The sequence below is a fragment of the Saccopteryx leptura genome, chromosome 12, assembly GCF_036850995.1.
Source record: "Saccopteryx leptura isolate mSacLep1 chromosome 12, mSacLep1_pri_phased_curated, whole genome shotgun sequence".
Lineage (NCBI taxonomy): Eukaryota > Metazoa > Chordata > Mammalia > Chiroptera > Emballonuridae > Saccopteryx > Saccopteryx leptura.
In genome coordinates, this window is record NC_089514.1 from 38750009 (window position 1) to 38767369 (window position 17361).

General features: G+C 38.5%; 1 protein-coding gene and 1 non-coding gene across 9 annotated transcripts in view; one reads left to right on the forward strand and one right to left on the reverse strand.

The window, feature by feature from the left end:
- The window catches only part of AKAP9 (A-kinase anchoring protein 9), a 155928-nt gene that overhangs the window by 50452 nt on the left and 88115 nt on the right, over nucleotides 1-17361 (forward strand). For all 8 annotated transcript variants that reach the window (XM_066354352.1, XM_066354361.1, XM_066354354.1 and 5 more), the window contains 6 exons: nucleotides 4799-4934; nucleotides 6236-6321; nucleotides 11020-11134; nucleotides 11603-11801; nucleotides 13207-13303; nucleotides 14418-14513. In XM_066354352.1, coding sequence (XP_066210449.1) covers nucleotides 4799-4934; nucleotides 6236-6321; nucleotides 11020-11134; nucleotides 11603-11801; nucleotides 13207-13303; nucleotides 14418-14513 — 729 coding nt within the window. The remainder of the gene's footprint in view (nucleotides 1-4798; nucleotides 4935-6235; nucleotides 6322-11019; nucleotides 11135-11602; nucleotides 11802-13206; nucleotides 13304-14417; nucleotides 14514-17361) is intronic.
- Nucleotides 10327-10402, reverse strand: TRNAT-AGU (transfer RNA threonine (anticodon AGU)). The gene has a single exon. It is a non-coding gene; the product is annotated as a tRNA-Thr (tRNA).

Here is a 17361-nt window from a genome sequence, read left to right on the forward strand (position 1 = left end):
TTATTGTTTTATAATTTTCCGAGTACAAGTCTTTAACCTCCTTGGTTAAATTTACTCCTAGGTACTTTATTATTTTTTTTGTTGCAATAGTAAAGGGCATTGTTTTTTAATTTATCTTTCAGATAGTTCATTGTTGGTGTATAAAAATGCCTCTGATTTCTGAATATTTTATATCCTACCACCTTGCTGAATTCATTTATCAGGGCCAGTAGTTTTTTGGCTGAGACTTTAGGGTTTTCTATGTACAGTATCATATCATCAGCAAATAATGATAGTTTTACTTATCTTAAGGGGATTGCTTTTAATTTTTGCCCATTGAGTATGATGTTGGCTGTGGGTTTGTCACAGATGGCCTTTATCATGTTGAGGTATGTTCCCTGTATTCCTACTTTGCTGAGAGTTTTGATCATAAATGGGTGCTGGATTTTATCAAATGCTTTTTCTGCATCTTCTGAATCACATTGATTGATTTCCGAATATTGTACCAGTCTTGCCTCCCCAGAATAAATCCCACTTGATAATGGAATTTTTTTCATTTTTTGCTGGATCCAATTTGCTAACATTTTGTTGAGAATTTTAGCACTAAATTCTTCAGGGATATTGGCCTATCATTTTCTTTCTTTGTATTGTCTTTGCCTGGTTTTGGAATGAGAATTATGCTCAACTCATAAAAGGAACTTGGAACTCTTCCCTCCTCTTAAATTTTTTGAAATAGCTTGAGAAGGATAGGAGTTAGTTCTTCTTTGAATATTTGGTAGAATTCACCTGTGAAGCCATCTGGCCCAGGGCTTTTGTTTGTTGGAGTTTTATGATAACTCTTTTGATCTCATTTGTTGTAATTTGTCTGTTTAGGTTTTCTAATGCTTCCAGATTGATTTTTGAAAGTTTATATGTTTCAAGGAATTTATTCATTTCAACTAGGTGGTCTTAAGTTTTTGGCATACATATCTTCATAGTATTTTCTTACAATTATTTTTATTTCTGCTGTGTCAGTTGTTACTTTTCCACTCTCATTTCTAATTTTATTTATTTGAGTCCTCTCTCTTTTTTTCTTGGTGAGCGTGGTTAAAGGTTCATCAATCTTGTTTACTTTTTCAAAAAACCAGCTCTTGATGGGTATTGAAAACCCCTACTATTGCTGTTGATCTTGCCCTTTATATCCATCAAAGTCTGCTTTATATATTTAGGTGCTCCTATATTAGGCACATAGATATTTATAATGATTATATCTTCCTGTTGATTTTCTCCCTTTATCATTATGTAGTGACCTTTTTTATCCTTTACTATTGCCTTTGTTTTAAAATCTATTTTGTCAGATATAAGTATTACTACCCCAGCGTTTTTTTCATTTCCATTTGCATGAAATATTTTTTCCATCCCTTTACTTTCCGTCTATGTGTATCTTTTGTTTTGAGGTGGGTCTCTTGTAGACAGCATATGTACAGGTCCTGTTTTCTTATTCATGCAGCTTCCCTACATCTTTTTTTTTTTTTTGCATTTTTCCGAAGCTGGAAACAGGGAGGCAGTTAGACAGACTCCCACATGCACCTGACCGAGATCCACCTGGCACGTCCACCAGGGGGCGTCGCTCTGTTGCATCCAGAGCCATCCTAGCACCTGAAGCAGAGGCCACAGAGCCATCCTCAGCGCTCGGGCCATCTTTGCTCCAATGGAGTCTCGGCTGTGGGAGGGGAAGAGAGAGACAGAGAGGAAGGAGAGGGGGAGGGGTGGAGAAGCAGATGGGCGCTTCTCCTGTGTGCCCTGGCCGGGAATCGAACCCGGGACTCCTGCACACCAGGCCAACGCTCTACCACTGAGCCAACCGGCCAGGGCCCTACATCTTTTGATTGGAGCATTTAATCCATTTACATTTAAGGTTATTATTGATATGTAGTTGTTTATTGCCATTTTATTCTTTAATCTACATTACTCTTTTACTAGGTTTTTTTTCCCCCCACTTTGTTCTGTTTACAACAGGCCCTTTAACATTTCTTGCAGCATTGGTTTAGTTGTAATGAATTTCATGAGTTTTTTTGTTAGTGAAGCTTTTTATTTCTCCTTCAATTTTAAATGATAGCCTTGCTTGATAAAGAAGTCTTTGTTGTAGACTCTTGTTTTGCATTACTTTGAATATTTCTTGCCATTCCCTTCTGGCCTCAACTGTTTCTGTTAAAAAAGTCAGATGTCATCCTTATAGGGGCTCCTTTGTAGGTGATTGACTGCTTTTCTCTTGTACCTTGTAGTATTCTTTCTTTATCTCTTAGCTTTGGTATTTAAATTATGATGTGTCTTGGTGTAGGTCTCTTTGGATTTCTCTTTAATGGAATTCTCTGTGCTTCTTGAACTTGTGTGACTTTTTCCTTCATCAGTTTATGGAAGTTTTCAGCTATGATTTTTTCAGTCAGGTTCTCTGTCCCTTGTTCTTTCCTTTCTCCTTCAGAAACCCCTGTTATGCGGATGTTGTTTCTCTTCATGTTGTCACAGAGCTCTCTTAGAGTTTCCTCAGACTTTTTGATCCTCTTTTCTTTTTGCTGTTCTGCTTCCATGGTTTTGCTTATCTTGTCCTCTAAATTGCTGATATAATCTTTTCTTCATCCAGCCTGCTTTTAATAATTTCTAGTGTAGTCTTTATTTCCGATATTGTGTTTGTCATTTCTCTCTGATTCTTTTTTATGATTTCAGTGCCTTTTTAATGCTTGTTCACTCTTTGTTTAGGTTCTCATTATGTCCATCTATTGTTGCTCTAAGATCCTTGAGCATCCTCACAATCATTATTCTAAACTCTGCATCCAGTATCTTGGTTATTTCCATCTCTTTCTGGTCTTTTTCTGGGGATTTCTCTTGTTGATTCATTTGATTTGCATTTTTCTGTCTTCCCATTTTTCTCTGTATAGACTGCTCCTTTGTGTTGTTTGTGTAGCTAGCTGAGTATAGGGTTGGTGTTGTCTGCCTCTAGCTTTCAGTTGTGTTGTTTCTAGATCTTCTTGAGTTGACCTCAGCTGTTTGTAATCTGCTGTGGGCTACTTGTCTGCTGCTATTGCTCGTTTTGCTATTTGTGTCAGTGTTTTCTATGCCTTAGCTGGGTCAGGTGTAAGGAGCCTTGCCTTAAGATACCACTCTAACAAGGGTTGTTAGGTTCTGAACTGGTGCTTTCCATATCTGGCCACTGGATATCCCAGCCCTGGACCTCCTTGGCTGGAACCTGACACAGACCAATGGGGGTCACTGCTTATGACTGGCCCTTAGCAACCTTATTCTGGAGCTCCAGGTGATCCAGAATTTGTGGCTGCCTTTGCTGGGCCCTGATGTTGCTGTAAATATCAGCTGCACTCTGAAGCTGGCTTTTATCTACTCTTTGTCAGTGTGTGTGACCTCTCTCTTCCTGAGGTGTGGTCTTTCTGTCAGGCACCGGCACTGTCAGGCGCACAGGCTTGCTGGCCACAGCTTGGGCTGCCCCGTGGGCATGGCAGACTCCTCGCCTCACTGGGCTCTGCCCCTCACCATTGCCGTGCAGGCCACTGGGCTCTGCACCCTCTGGCCTCACATGAGGTCTCTCTGGGTTCCACCCCTTGCTGCTGCTGCGTGGGCTACAGGGATCAGCACACCACTGCCATACAGGCCAAGCGCTACTGATGCTGCTACACCTGGGCCCTCCTGCCCTTTGGAGGGTACTCAGCAGTTTGGGGGCGCGGTGTAGCCCAGACCTCAGCACTCAAAATCTGTGTCCCTCATGAGCCCCCAGCTTCTAAGCATCTCTTTGCACTGACTGGAGCAGGAGAGCCTCTGGTGGGCAGGCGGGCGGGGTAATTGCTTCCCTTTGGTGGCATGGTTATCCCAGGAAAAATGGTCACTTTAGATTTGGGGAGTGACCCAGTACAGGGGTCTGGATGGCTGTCCCCCACAGTCTGTCCCTGTGCCCCCGAGACTACACTCTCCTCTTGCTACTTTAGTCTTCTTGGCGCTCCTCGCTCCCGGAGCCCTGGGTAAGTGGCTGTGTACGAAGTTTTCTGTGCAGTCTTTTTAAGATGGAGCCTGGGTCTGAGAGTTCTGTCTCCCCCTCACAAACAGTAACCCAGCTCTTTTCAGCTAAATACTCTCTGTATGCCCCCTCTAGTCTCTGGGGCTCCCTGCTGGGGTTCCTGTCTTGGAGCTGAGGACCCAAGACGCTCCAGGCAACCCACCTTGCCATGAGAGACCCTCCTGGCTGCCTCTCACTCCTGGGTGCAGGGCAGCCCTTTCCGCATCTCCACCCTTCCTACCAGCTCAGTGTGGCTTCTTCAGTGATGCTTGGTTATAGATTCCTCTTAGTTTAGTCCAAAGTTGCTTTTTCAAGATGATTGTTCCTAAGTTAAGTTGTAATCCACTTTGGTTCTGGGAGGTTGGAGTTGTAACATCCATCTATTCCGTCGCCATTTTCTCATTTTTAAACTTTGATCCCTGTCTTCAGGTGTTTTTTCAAGGGTAGTTGACATTACAGAGAAAACATCACAATAGAATCCAAGCTAAAAAGTGGCAAAGTACAAGATATATTCATTATTAGAAAGAAACAGAAAAAGTTTTGTGCAGTGATAATTAACAATATTTTCCTGATCTAAGAAGCATTCCATTTCCTATACAAATAAAAAAAAAGAGTTAGACTTGGTTATTTCTTTTGCAGATTGAATTGATGTATGGAAGAGCGTTTTCTTACTGATTTTTCTGTCATTTTGTCTGTCTTTTGCATATAGGAAAATTTAATAATCTTTAGAGGAAGAAATCTCTTTTAATTTAGTAAAATACTCAATTTTTTTGTTAACAGACTTTTTGCAATATCCTTGGTGAACATACTCCCGCTTCAAAATGCAAAGTAAATATAGAAGAGAGAGAGTGTACTGGTGTTTATACTTCTGAAAATCAGGAACTAGAATTGCAAGATTGTAAATATGAAGTTCAAGGTAATAAAAGCTTACTGTATTATTAATCAGAATATTTAATTTTCTTAAGTCAGTTGATGATAAACTTTTACTTTCAATTATGATTTAATTAGCCAATTTGTTTGTCACCTTAATATCTTTTCTTTATTTCATATTCACGAAACTTTATTCAGTATATATTTTTATTTATTTTTGTTTTGTTTTTGGTTATTTTGGGGTTTTTTTTTGTATTTTTCTGAAGTGAGAAGCGGGAATGCAGACAGACAGACTCCTGCACGCGTCCTATCGGGATCCACCTGGCAAGCCCAGTAGGGGGTGATGCTCTGCCCATCTGGGCAGCTGCTCCATTGTGACTGGAGCCATTCTAGCACCTGAGGCAGAGGCCATGAAGCCATCCTCAGCACCCAGGCCAGCTTTTGCTCCATTGGATTCTTGGCTGCGGGAGGGAAAGAGAGAGATAGAGAGAAAGGAGGGGGAAAGGGTGGAGAAGCAGATGGGCGCTTCTCATGTGTGCCCTGCTGGGAATCAAACCCGGGACTTCCAAACGCTGGGCTGACACTCTACCACTGAGCCAACCGGCCAGGGCCACATTTTTATTTTTATAATGCAATAATTGTGATATGAAAAGAGCTGGAGCTGCCCACAGGTTTTCCTGTCTCTTTGTCCCCTGTTTTTCTACTCACTCCCATTTTTTCCTGATTATAATTCTCTCCTTAATTTTATACCATAGATCCAGACCTTTAAAAGTTATTTTATTTATTTAATAAGTTTATGTCAAAGGTATTTTTTTTAAAGAAGATAAATTTTTAATGGAAATCTTATATTAGTTTTTTGTTTTGTTTGTTTGTTTTAGATAGGAAGGGAGAGAGAAAAACATCGATATGTTGTTCCCCTTAGTTCTGCATTTATTGGTTGATTCTTACATGTTCCCTGACTGGGAATTAAATCCGCAACCTTGGCATGTTGGGACAATGCTCTATCTAACCAGCTGAGCAACCTGGCCAAGACTTTTTAAATTAAATTAGTTTATTTTTATAAATTGCAGCTTCAATTAATTTCTTGGTGTTTCTTGACATAAAATTTTTTACCCTTATCCATTTGAACAAAATGTATACAAATTCATGAATACCAAGAGAAATTAACATTTTAATATGAAGTTGTCAAGTTAATCTATGTAGCAGCTGTTTTACATTAATGAGTTTCTTATTAAATATAAAAAGTTGACTTCTAGCAGGCATATGAATAATGAATAGATGAATAATACTTATTAAAAGCAGATTTTTTCTATGGAATGAAATTATACTTGTTTGTTTATCATCTAGACTTTCAAGAAAATATGCAAACTCTTCTCAGCAAAGTAACAGAAGAATACAAGAGACTTTTGGTACTTCAGACGCGATTAAGTAAGGTCTGTGAAATGGAAAAATGTAACTTAATGTTTTCATTTATTGTATTACCTGCTGTTTTGTAAGCTTTATCAATCAAAAGTTTTTTAAATAAGTAACATGAAAAAGGAGATTAGGCAAAAGTGACATATTCATAGTATCAGTGAGTTGAAAAAATTTCTACAAGTTGAATACTATTTACTCCTTAAGAGAGTTTTTAAAATTATGATAAAGTAAAATATATATAAAATGTCAAAGTGTAAACTTTGTGAAGGTGTTACATTTAATTTTATGTATAACTCTAAAACAATGAGTATGTTTTAGAGAAAAATAGTAAGTAGTTGTTTCGAACACTGCTAATATGTTTCACACAGTGTTATAATTGTCAGATTTCTTTTCAAGCAGTTTTCCAGGGTTCCGGTAGGCAGCAAACTGCCTCCCAAACTGTTGGCTCCTTCACATGGGCTTAGCTGCAGCGTCCTCCACCCTGTACTCAGCTTTCACTCCCCTTTTCTGTTTTCCAGAAACTGTATGAAAGTTCTCTTGATCTCTTTTATTTTCTTTTTTATTATAAGTTTATACTTTTAAAGATTCTTCACTATCATTTTAATTGAGTTCTGGAGAGTAAAGAAGAGGGGTAGATCAGAGATCACAGACGTAATGCCTACCCAAGCATAGCACATAAAGTAAATGAGAAGAGCAGGTGAGAATTGGAGGGGCAGGACCAGGGAAGCATGCCTCATCTGACGGGGCAGAGGCTGTTTCGCTTCGCTCTGGTGTGGCCACATGTTGAATGGGGTCCAGTGGTGCTATTCTTTCAATTTATAAATTTCATGTGGTCCTTTGCTTTTAAAAATGTTGGTAAGTATTAAAAATAAAAGATTGTTATTTTAAATTGGAAAGCAATTAAGAAAAAAACCAACAAGAAAAACTGGTCCCCAAAAGAATACTGTGGCCTGAATTTAAAGCTACGTCTTCACTTTGCAACTTTACGTGTTAAACACATGCTCAATATATCTTGAATTAATTTTCCTTTTATTTCTATACCTTTTTGACATTGTAATATTTGCTACTTTTTTTAGAATATTATCTTCCCATGGCCTCTGTGGCTTTTTAAGCCCTCACTGGTGGCTCTGCGCAGCCTGTTTGTAGTCACCAAGAATCTGTACTTCACCCCTTACCTGGGCACCGCTCTGATCCACGCTCTCAGCTTCCAGGCGCCATCCTAGATTAGTTCTAACTCCTGAGATGCGGAATCCTGTATCTAATTGGATAGCTCTATAGTTGAATTTCCTTTAGGTATATCTCAATGAACACATTGAAATTTGAATTTATTAATTTTTCCCAATTAAGCCAGTTTCTTTTCACAGTTTTGAAAAATTACATTTAACCAGAAACTTGGGACTTAATCTAGACCGTTTTGTCCCCTAACCTCTGATCTTCCAATATACTGCAATGTATTCTGAAGGGAATGTAAAAGGAATGAAGGATGTATACTTTGTTCTCATCCAGTTATCCCACCATTAATTTTTATTTGCTAATTATATTCCAGGTTGTTCTGTGTAGTGAGAATAAAGCAATATACCATATAAATAAAGTCACTAGACTGAATTAATTTATAAACTGGTAGATTTTATAAACTAACTCAAAGGTTATGGTTTACATAGATGAAATAGTTATCCAACATTTAATTAAATGTTTAAAAGAGAAGCACTTTGAAAATTAAACACACAGGTAGATGAGTGTAGGCACAAGTAATAATTAAGGAAGATTTTTTGGAGGAAGTGGTGTTTGAATTGGACCATGAAAGATGTCCAGGCTTACGTAAGAAAGGGAGGGTGAATAGCATTCCAAGTGGGAGAGGTGATATGATCAAAGTCTTGTAGGTGTGGGTGTGATATATTTGGGACCTGTTGCCTAGAGAGTAATGGACTCTAAAGTTAGAGAGGATAGGCTACACGAAACATCGAATGTTAGGCTGGGCTTTTATCTTGTAGACACTGAAAAGCTGTTGGAAATTTGTGATTCTGGACTAGACATCAGGAAGTTGAACATTTAGAAGATTATCTGGTGGCAATGGAGGTAGAAAAGAAGAAGGGACAATTCATAATATATTTTAAGAAAGACCTAAAAAATTTAAGTTGTTTTATGCGGAAGGAAAGGAGAGAAACAGGGCCAAGTTAACTCTTTTTTTCATTTCTTGTGTCAATATAACTTGCACCTTATGTATATAATGAGGCACAAAGTATGGGTGGTTGAGAGTCCCAAAGACCAGCTCCAGGTCCAGTGATGGTTTGTTAAAAGGGCTCACAGGATTCAACATACATTTGTACTCAAGGATAAGATTTACTACAGCAAATGAGTGCAAAGCAAAATGCGCCTTGGGAAGGCTTGAAAAGGCTATTGAGCAGAGTTTGGAGGAAAGTAGGGCAAACTTCTGAAACTCTCTCCCAGTGGAGTCATAGGACAGCATTTCTGTAGTAATAAGTTGTGACAGTATGTGCTAAGTGTTGTCTCTGAGGAGGCTCACCTAAGCCTAAGATTCCATAGGTTTTAAAATTTTTTATTAGGTATCAGTCGTATAGGAGTCTTCTGCTTTGGTGTATTATAGGATACACCAAAATCCAGACTTCTAGAAGGAAAGCATATGTTCAGCATAAACCATTGTGTTGACACAGTTGAGGCATGAAATGGTCTTATAATTTAGGGTTTTATTTTAATGTATGCTACTGTTTACCAGCTAAGGATCCAGTTGGCAACCATGGGTCAAACTTGTAAACAGGCCTTTCTAAAAGATAGCCAGTTTTTCAACTACTAGGTTAACTCTTTTCTGCACAATGGGTAAAAGTGAGTATACATTTTAACCCAGTAAATTAGCTACGGCTGCAGAGGGAGGCACCTCAGAGGCTGGTTGGAATCAGTCAGCTGTGCAGTAACCAGCGCCTAACCTATTAGCCTCATGTTCTAAACCTCCTCATTTTAGCCACATTGAAATAATTAATTTCCCAAATGCACCCTGATCTGTCACACCCTTGGGCTTTTTTGTATGCTGTTCTTCCTGCCTCACCCTACCTATCTCCCTCCAGTCTGCTTGGTGTGTTTCTGCTTGTTCTTCCGGTTGGTTCAGATGTTACTTCTTGTCATCTTCTTTGCCTATTCCTAGACTTAGACATTTCTTCCTCTATTATCTTAGCATCTGTATATTCTCTTAGCCTCTGCTTATTGCACCTGATAAGGGTAGTAACCAACTGAAATAGCCTTCTGGGGAAACAGCTGTTATCCTGTTGCTCATCTGTTTCTACAGTACCCTTTGTTCATCTATCCTAGTAGTTCAGTCCTTTCCTCTTGCTTTTAAGTTGCTGAGTAATCTAGATTCTATCTTATCTAGAATATTTTAATCACTTACCCAAATTAAAGCCCTCTAAACAAGACCATTAATTTCACTACCTATAGAATAGGCCATTCTTTCACAGATGCTCTTACTTGATCGTCCTTATTGCCTTTTCTAATCATGGCCCAAAGTAATTGAGGCACAAGTCAAATTTGACTTCTTCCCATAGTTACTGAGACCCCTGTCTGTCTTCTCTGTCATTGCTCTTAGAGTTAAACTTTATAGTTTAGCACCTAATTATTTTATTTTCCCACTAGTTGATAAAAGTCTGTGAGGGCAGTGTATCATATTTATATTGATTCTTTTGTATTCTGTTTTTTTTGTTTTTTTGGTTTTTTTTGAAGCTGGAAACAGGGAGAGACAGTCAGACAGACTCCCGCATGCGCCCGACCGGGATCCACCCGGCACGCCCACCAGGGGCGACGCTCTGCCCACCAGGGGGCGATGCTCTGCCCATCCTGGGCGTCGCCATGTTGCGACCAGAGCCACTCTAGCACCTGAGGCAGAGGCCACAGAGCCATCCCCAGCGCCCGGGCCATCTTTGCTCCAATGGAGCCTTGGCTGCGGAAGGGGAAGAGAGAGACAGAGAGGAAAGCGCGGCGGAGGGGTGGAGAAGCAAATGGGCGCTTCTCCTGTGTGCCCTGGCCGGGAATCGAACCCGGGTCCTCCGCACACTAGGCCGACGCTCTACCACTGAGCCAACCGGCCAGGGCCTTTCTTTTGTATTCTTATTCTCTTTTGTCACAATACTGGCCACATAGTAGATGATTATTAAATATTTGATGAATGACTAAATACATATATGCATCTGACATATTGCTTCTAGTTTTAATAGTTAAGGAAATAAGCCGAGGTTTGTTTTTATTATGTTTCTTCCTTTTGTGTAAAGAGCAGCATACCAGTTGTCGGTTATTAGATTGCACATAGATAATATCCAGAGATGAATAAAAGTGATATTATCTAATATTATAAAATTTACTGTTTATGAGTTGAAATTTGAAAGGCCAAGTCATATAAATTGTCATGAGTTTTATACCAAAACTCTATGCATTTTCTGTTTTTGTAGTGAAATGAATTTTCTTCTGTATATTAAAGAACATTATACTTCACTAATATATTTTCAGAGCTCTGGAGAGAATGGGATATGAATCACTGTGTCAAGAGAACACGGAATAACTTAGAAGGGAAAGTATTTATATCAGAGTATCACAATTTTAGGTGGTTTTGAAAAAAAAAAAAAACATTTTAAATGTTAAGTTGCTTCAATGTGGTTTTCCAGATACTGGATCATATATTTATGTCACTGCTTTTCTTCTATTATTTTCAATAGGTTCAAGGACAGCAGACAGCTCATGTGAAGCTTGAATGTGCAGAGGAGAACGTACCAAAGGAGGAAACAGAGTTTTCATCCACCCATTCTCAGACGACTGATTTGCAGGACATTGGTAAATTTTGATTGTATACCACAACATGGTATTTTTGTACCACATATTCAGTAATTTGATTTTTTAATTAAAAGTTTGAGGCAGCCTAGTGACTTTGAGTATTTCATTGTCACGTCTCTTATTCTTTTTCCCATCCTCAAAAGGAAAGGTTTGGACTCATGTCTCTGACCCCTTCTCACCTTCTTACTTCTGTGATTCTAAATTGTTTTCACTTAAAAAGCATAAAAGTGCTAGGCTTAGGGGTTCTATAGTTACAAAGATAGAAGTGATCTTGAATTAGACAATTCATGATTTCTGCTTTTTATCCATCAAAATGAGTTTAGATTGAAACCCCGAGTTGTTAGTACTAAAAAGCATTATTTTTTCAAAGGGGACTGAATATTCTCTGCATACATGAGAAAATTGATTGTGGTATTTCCCTAAGAAATCTGTATTAAATGTATGTTTTCTTCTGTTTATATAACTTAGATGTCAGTCATAAAAGCAAATTATCTACTCTGCAAGATACCGAAAAAGTTAAACAACTTCAAGAACAAGTCCAAGAATTAGAAAACTTCATATCCTCTTTGCAGAAACAATTGAGAGAAACTGAAGAAAACTATGGGGCAGAGATCCATTGTTTGCAGAAAAGGCTTCAAGCTGTTCGTGAGTCCACGGTTCAGCCCAGGTACCCATCGCCTTGTAATTTCACTGGCTGGTATTTGTAACTTAGTGACAATCATAGTGTGGTTGTTTTAGGAAGAAAATATAACTTGAGCCAATTATTTGAAAGAGATGGGTGTAGCATTTCCAAGAAATAAGGACTTTAGGTAATTATTTATCTTGAAGCAATAAAGGAACAGAGACAAAATGGTGAGAAAGGAGAACCAGAAAGAGCAGAAAAGAAAGTCAAGAGAAATGAGTTTTTTCATTTGTTTAATATGAACATAGAACATGAATTGATGATTCACAGCAGAAGAAACTTACTTGGGCCTATAGCATTTGAAAGAATGTATCATCTCAAAAATAAAGATATACATGTTTTAACAAATTTAATAAGACTGTTAGAACTTCAAGTTGCTGAAGTTTTTAGAAAATACTTAAATGATACTGTTATGGGAATAAAATTAATGTCATTTTTTTGGAATATGGCATTAAATTAAAATTTTGAATATTAAGCCTGATAATTATTGAGATTATATCACGTAGAAACATCCATAGAGGTGTGCAGAGATATTTATGCAGTTCTATATTGTTGTATCATTTGTAGTGAGTATTTGGAAACAATCAAATGTCTATCATTACAGATGTAAGTTATGAAATGGGATGATGACAACTTGTATCTGGCCATTTGGGGGCAGAATGAAAAGAGAATGGGAGGAAGGAAGGAAGAGGTGGGACGGGGAGGGGAGTCGGGAAGGCAGCATGGGTGCATGTGGAGAGGGGAGTGAGGAATTGTGTTAGCTAAAAAGAAAATTATAATTCCCCCCATTAACCTTTCCCCCATTGTTCCTAAATATTAATCTTACCTTACTGTTATGACCCAAGTTAAACATGTTAAGAATTTTTTTTAATAAAACACCAAAAAGTAACATTAAAAATACAAGCATTTCAGAAGCGACTGCATAAATTAAGAATCTTCCACTTACTGCCACTGCTCCCCAGTTCCACTAGAGGTAATCATTGTCACTTTCACGTACATTCTTTCAGACTTTTTTTTTGGTGGGGGGTGGGTGTAGATGAGTGTGCATATAAATAATTTTTTAAGAAAAATGAGGTTTTACAAACTTTTTTACTCAATAATTTTAGATAACTTTTTTAAATTGTTTGTACCTATAAATAGCTCCATGTCATACATTTGTAGTAGACTTTAAAATGACAGCAAATTCAATGGTGCTGTTAAAACACTGTCATTCAATTATGTTACTTGTATGTGGAAAATTAATCAAACATGTGATTTAAGTACAGTATTTATAACTTTTGACCTATCATTTTTGTTTCCCCTGCCCAGTACAGATTCATGGATGCTTTGTATTTGGACTAACAGTAAAACTTACACAAGACTCTTAATTATTTCTTTTATTTATATTTAGCTTCTCCATTGATTCAGCGGTAATTACTGAATCTGATATTCAGAAAGCCGTGTACCCTGGAAGTTGTCTAAAACAGAACATCGATGGTACAGTGGAGGTAGTATATCTTTAAACTGTAATGTGCACTGGTTTTTTTCTTACTGTCATTTTTATGTCTGTGGTTTAGTAATGATCCAATAAGTAGAATATGTTTGCTGAGAAGTAAATAGTAAAATATGAGGATCCCTTTATACAAAAAGACCCCAGTGGAGACTCCAATATGCTCTAGTTTAAAATTTACCTTATTTTGTATTCCACGGGCTGTGTAACAGATTAGTGATAGTACCCCAGCCAACAGCTTTTCTTCTCACCAAGGAAGTTGGACCAGACCATCTTTAAAATAGTGTTGAGGAATCTCCTGAACCCAAGATGCTAGGACTGGCACAGTGGATGAGGTATCCTTCAGCACTGGCCATGTGATATGTAAAAAGCCCTCATCTTTTACAGTATAGGCCATCGAGGTACGCCACCTCTCTGCTCTCCTCAACATTGTGTGTATTCCTGACTATGGACATTTTCTTTAGACTTAAACTGCAAAACTCAGGTCTTAGTAGATTTATAGTTCTTAAGTCCTACAGAAAATAAAATTCCTTGTCCTCTCATTCTGGATACAGAGAAGAGATCTTGGCTGAATTTTTTATTCTTTCGTGGAGTGTCTGTTTTGAATATTGTTCAGATAATTGGTAAACAAATGCTTTTATGCTGAGAACACATATACATTTTTAAGTATGTTTTTTCTATTTATAAAACTAATTTGTATTTATAGAAAATTGGATAATATTAATAAATACCAAGAAGAGATTTTCTTATAATTTCATGAGCAAAGCTAGCTAGCACTGTTAACATTACTTAACATGAAATACATCCATACTAGGCATTACATTTAGGAAGTAATTTATCCCACCCTAGAACTCTGGGTTAGTAATTATAAATATAGAAATACTTTCTCACTTTGCATCTTTAAGTTCACAGTAGTTAGTACAGTTATTTGTAGGATTATACACTAGAATTATTGTTTTTAGTTGAGAGCAGAACTGAAATTTATTTATTAAAACTTCTCAGAAGTTTTCTAAGAAATAGTGATCTTATGAAATATATGAAAGTAGAGGCTTAAAAGTAAGCTGTGTATAATAAGTGTAAAAGAGTACGTCATATTTTGCTTTTTCATTTAGTTTTCTGGCGGTGAATTTGGAGGGGAACAGGAAACAAATATGGTTAAGTTGCTAGAAAAGCAGTACCAGGAACGATTAGAAGAAGAAGTGGCTAAGGTAAGTTCATGGTTTGTCTGGAAGACTATTGGGGTTTATACTCCCTTTGAGCCTTCAAAGTACGTAGATTTTATTGATGGTAATGCACATTATTTTTTTGTTATAAGTTTCATCCACAGCTCATCTTTAAGTTATCAGATACTGGTATTAACCACAGTTGCCTTTAATTGAAATGTCCTTCTCTTGATGTGGAATAGTAATTAGAATCTTATAAGAATATCAAAACAGTTTTTTATAAATTTGTTATCTTGTGAGTAAACAGTACCTTGTGTAGGAGTTTGGCCTTTTCTAAAATAAAGTTGGGGAATATGACAGGAAATAAGGAGGAAGGTGGTTGGTCTTTGTATATTACTTTTGCCTATCTTCTCTCAGAGAAGTTACTGTGATGTTAATGACTATAGATACTCTCAGCTAATATGCCAGAGCCATTCTTCTAAACTCTTAAATACCAAATGTATCACCTAGTTTACCATTATGATCCCATTTATTTTGTCTTTGATAGGATATACAGGAAAGGTAAGGAATTAGGTTAAACATAAATTAGATGAAGAGGTTAAGAACCAAGGGCAAGGACTTATTCCCACACCACCGGTTGTGTTGGTTCTGGGCCCACTTAGATGGGGAGGTCGGTGTCAGCCATTGCCTGTAACCAGCCTTGGGCTACCTGTTTGGAGCCACCGTGCTAGTCACTGATGGTGACTGCGTCTACTGGGCCTGGGTATGTGAGGGGGAGGCCAAGCTGTGTACAAGGGTGGGCTTCCTGCATACTGAGCTAGGCGTAGATGAATAAAATGTCCAGGGCTCTCTGAGATTGGCGTCCACCTGTTGACTCTTCCACCACCCCCTGATATTGTGTGGACTTCATAGCCTTTGAAGAAAGACTGTAGAGTGGGCCCCAGCTGGCCACGCCCCACTGCCCCTTCCACAGGGCACAAGCTCAGTAGGGCAGGGAGACCGTGAGACTGGGTCAAAAGGGTGGAGCTAGTGGGTCCTCTTTTTAGGGTCATTGTAGTCAGGCACTCAATGGGGAGAATGTGCCCCTGCTTCAGAGACCACTCAGTCTCTGCCAGAGGCTCCAACCCTAGTTCTCCCAGGAGCAGCACACCCAGTTCATGTTGAGTGCAGCCAGCTGTCCCCTCTGCAGGAGCAAGCACAGCATGGTGGGGCTGCCAGAACTTGGGAAAATAGATCTAGGCAATCTTTTGTTGGGGTTAGCATTGGCCAACCACCAGAGGGGTTGAGCTTCAAACTGCCTAGCCACACCCACTCGAGCCCCAGACCAGGAGCTCTGAGGGAGATGGGATCCAGAGGTCCCAGCTCTGAGCAGCTTTCCTTGAACATATGTTTTGCTAAGTTGTGTTGCCTCATTCACTGATATTTCATCTCTGCCTTTTGGCATTTTGCTATAGTAGGCATATTTTCCACGTGACAATATCCAGAACATTGTTACCAAACTCTGGTTTTGTCTGAGCTAGCATAGGCATTCAGTAGGTCCATTTTGGTAGGTGAGATATAGTGATAGAGTTGTCTGGGTAGAAATATATAGTGTTTAAGGTGATTGAGCTCTATAGCTAGACATACTTTGATTAGAATCACTGCTATAACATTTATTAGAATAAACATTTAATATGGCTCCTAATCTTGCTACATATCAATTTTCTCAACATTGACTATTGCTATTATAATTATTTTTCCTAAGTCAGTTGTACCATTATACTTCTACGAAGATTTGTTCAGATGTGGAGGGTAATAGTATAATAGTGCATTTTAGAAGATGAGCTTACAGAAGACTGCAGGATTTTGAATACCACCTTTCACCATGTATTTGCTTTGTGTTTTGGGGTGAAATTACTTTTATCTTTCTCTTAGTTTTCTAATCTATTAAATTGAGGTAATAACAATACCTATCTATATGATTAAATAAAATATAAATCTAAATGAAAGATAATATAAATGAAATTTCCTATAATACAGATTAAATGAAGTAATAGGAGGCTTTAATAATGATTGCCACTGCTTTTATTGTTGTTCTTGTTACCATTGATATTATTCTGCTGAAGCAGGATGTTGTTCAGCCTCTTGAGGAGATAGCACTTGGGGGGAAGAAGGCTAGCAGGAACCAAGGGGAATCTGGATCCCCCAATGGGTACATCAGGTTCAAGACAGGGTATTAAAGCAATAGTTCATTTATATTACCTGGACCAACAGAAAAAAGAGTTGGTTGACCGCCACTGGCTCAGTCGGAGCCCCCTGGTCGAGGCACATATGAGAAATCAATCAGTGAACAACTAAGATGCCGCAACTATGAGGTGATGCTTCTTATCTCTCTTCCTTCCTGTGTGTCTGTCTCTCTTTAAAAAAAAGGGGGTTGAAGGTCAGTAGGCACGAAGGTTTCAAAGCCCTTGAATGCTTTATCTTAGACCAGGGGTCCCCAAACTTTTTACACAGGAGGCCAGTTCACTGTCCCTCAGACCGTTGGAGGGCCAGACTATAAAAAAAACTATGAACAAATCCCTATGCACACTGCACATACCTTATTTTAAAGTAAAAAAACAAAACGGGAACAAATACAATATTTAAAATAAAGAACAAGTAAATTTAAATCAACAAACTGACCAGTATTTCAATGGGAACTATGCTCCTCTCACTGACCACCAATGAAAGAGGTGCCCCTTCCGGAAGTGTATCAGGGCCGGATAAATGGCCTCAGGGGCATGCAGCCCTCGGGCCGTAGTTTGGGGACCCCTGTCTTAGACTATGGCAACCAGGCTTTCTGCTTTGCAGATTTGCTCTGGAGATGGGACTTTTATAAAGTTATTCGTGCAGTTGGTTATGAAAGGTTTGGATT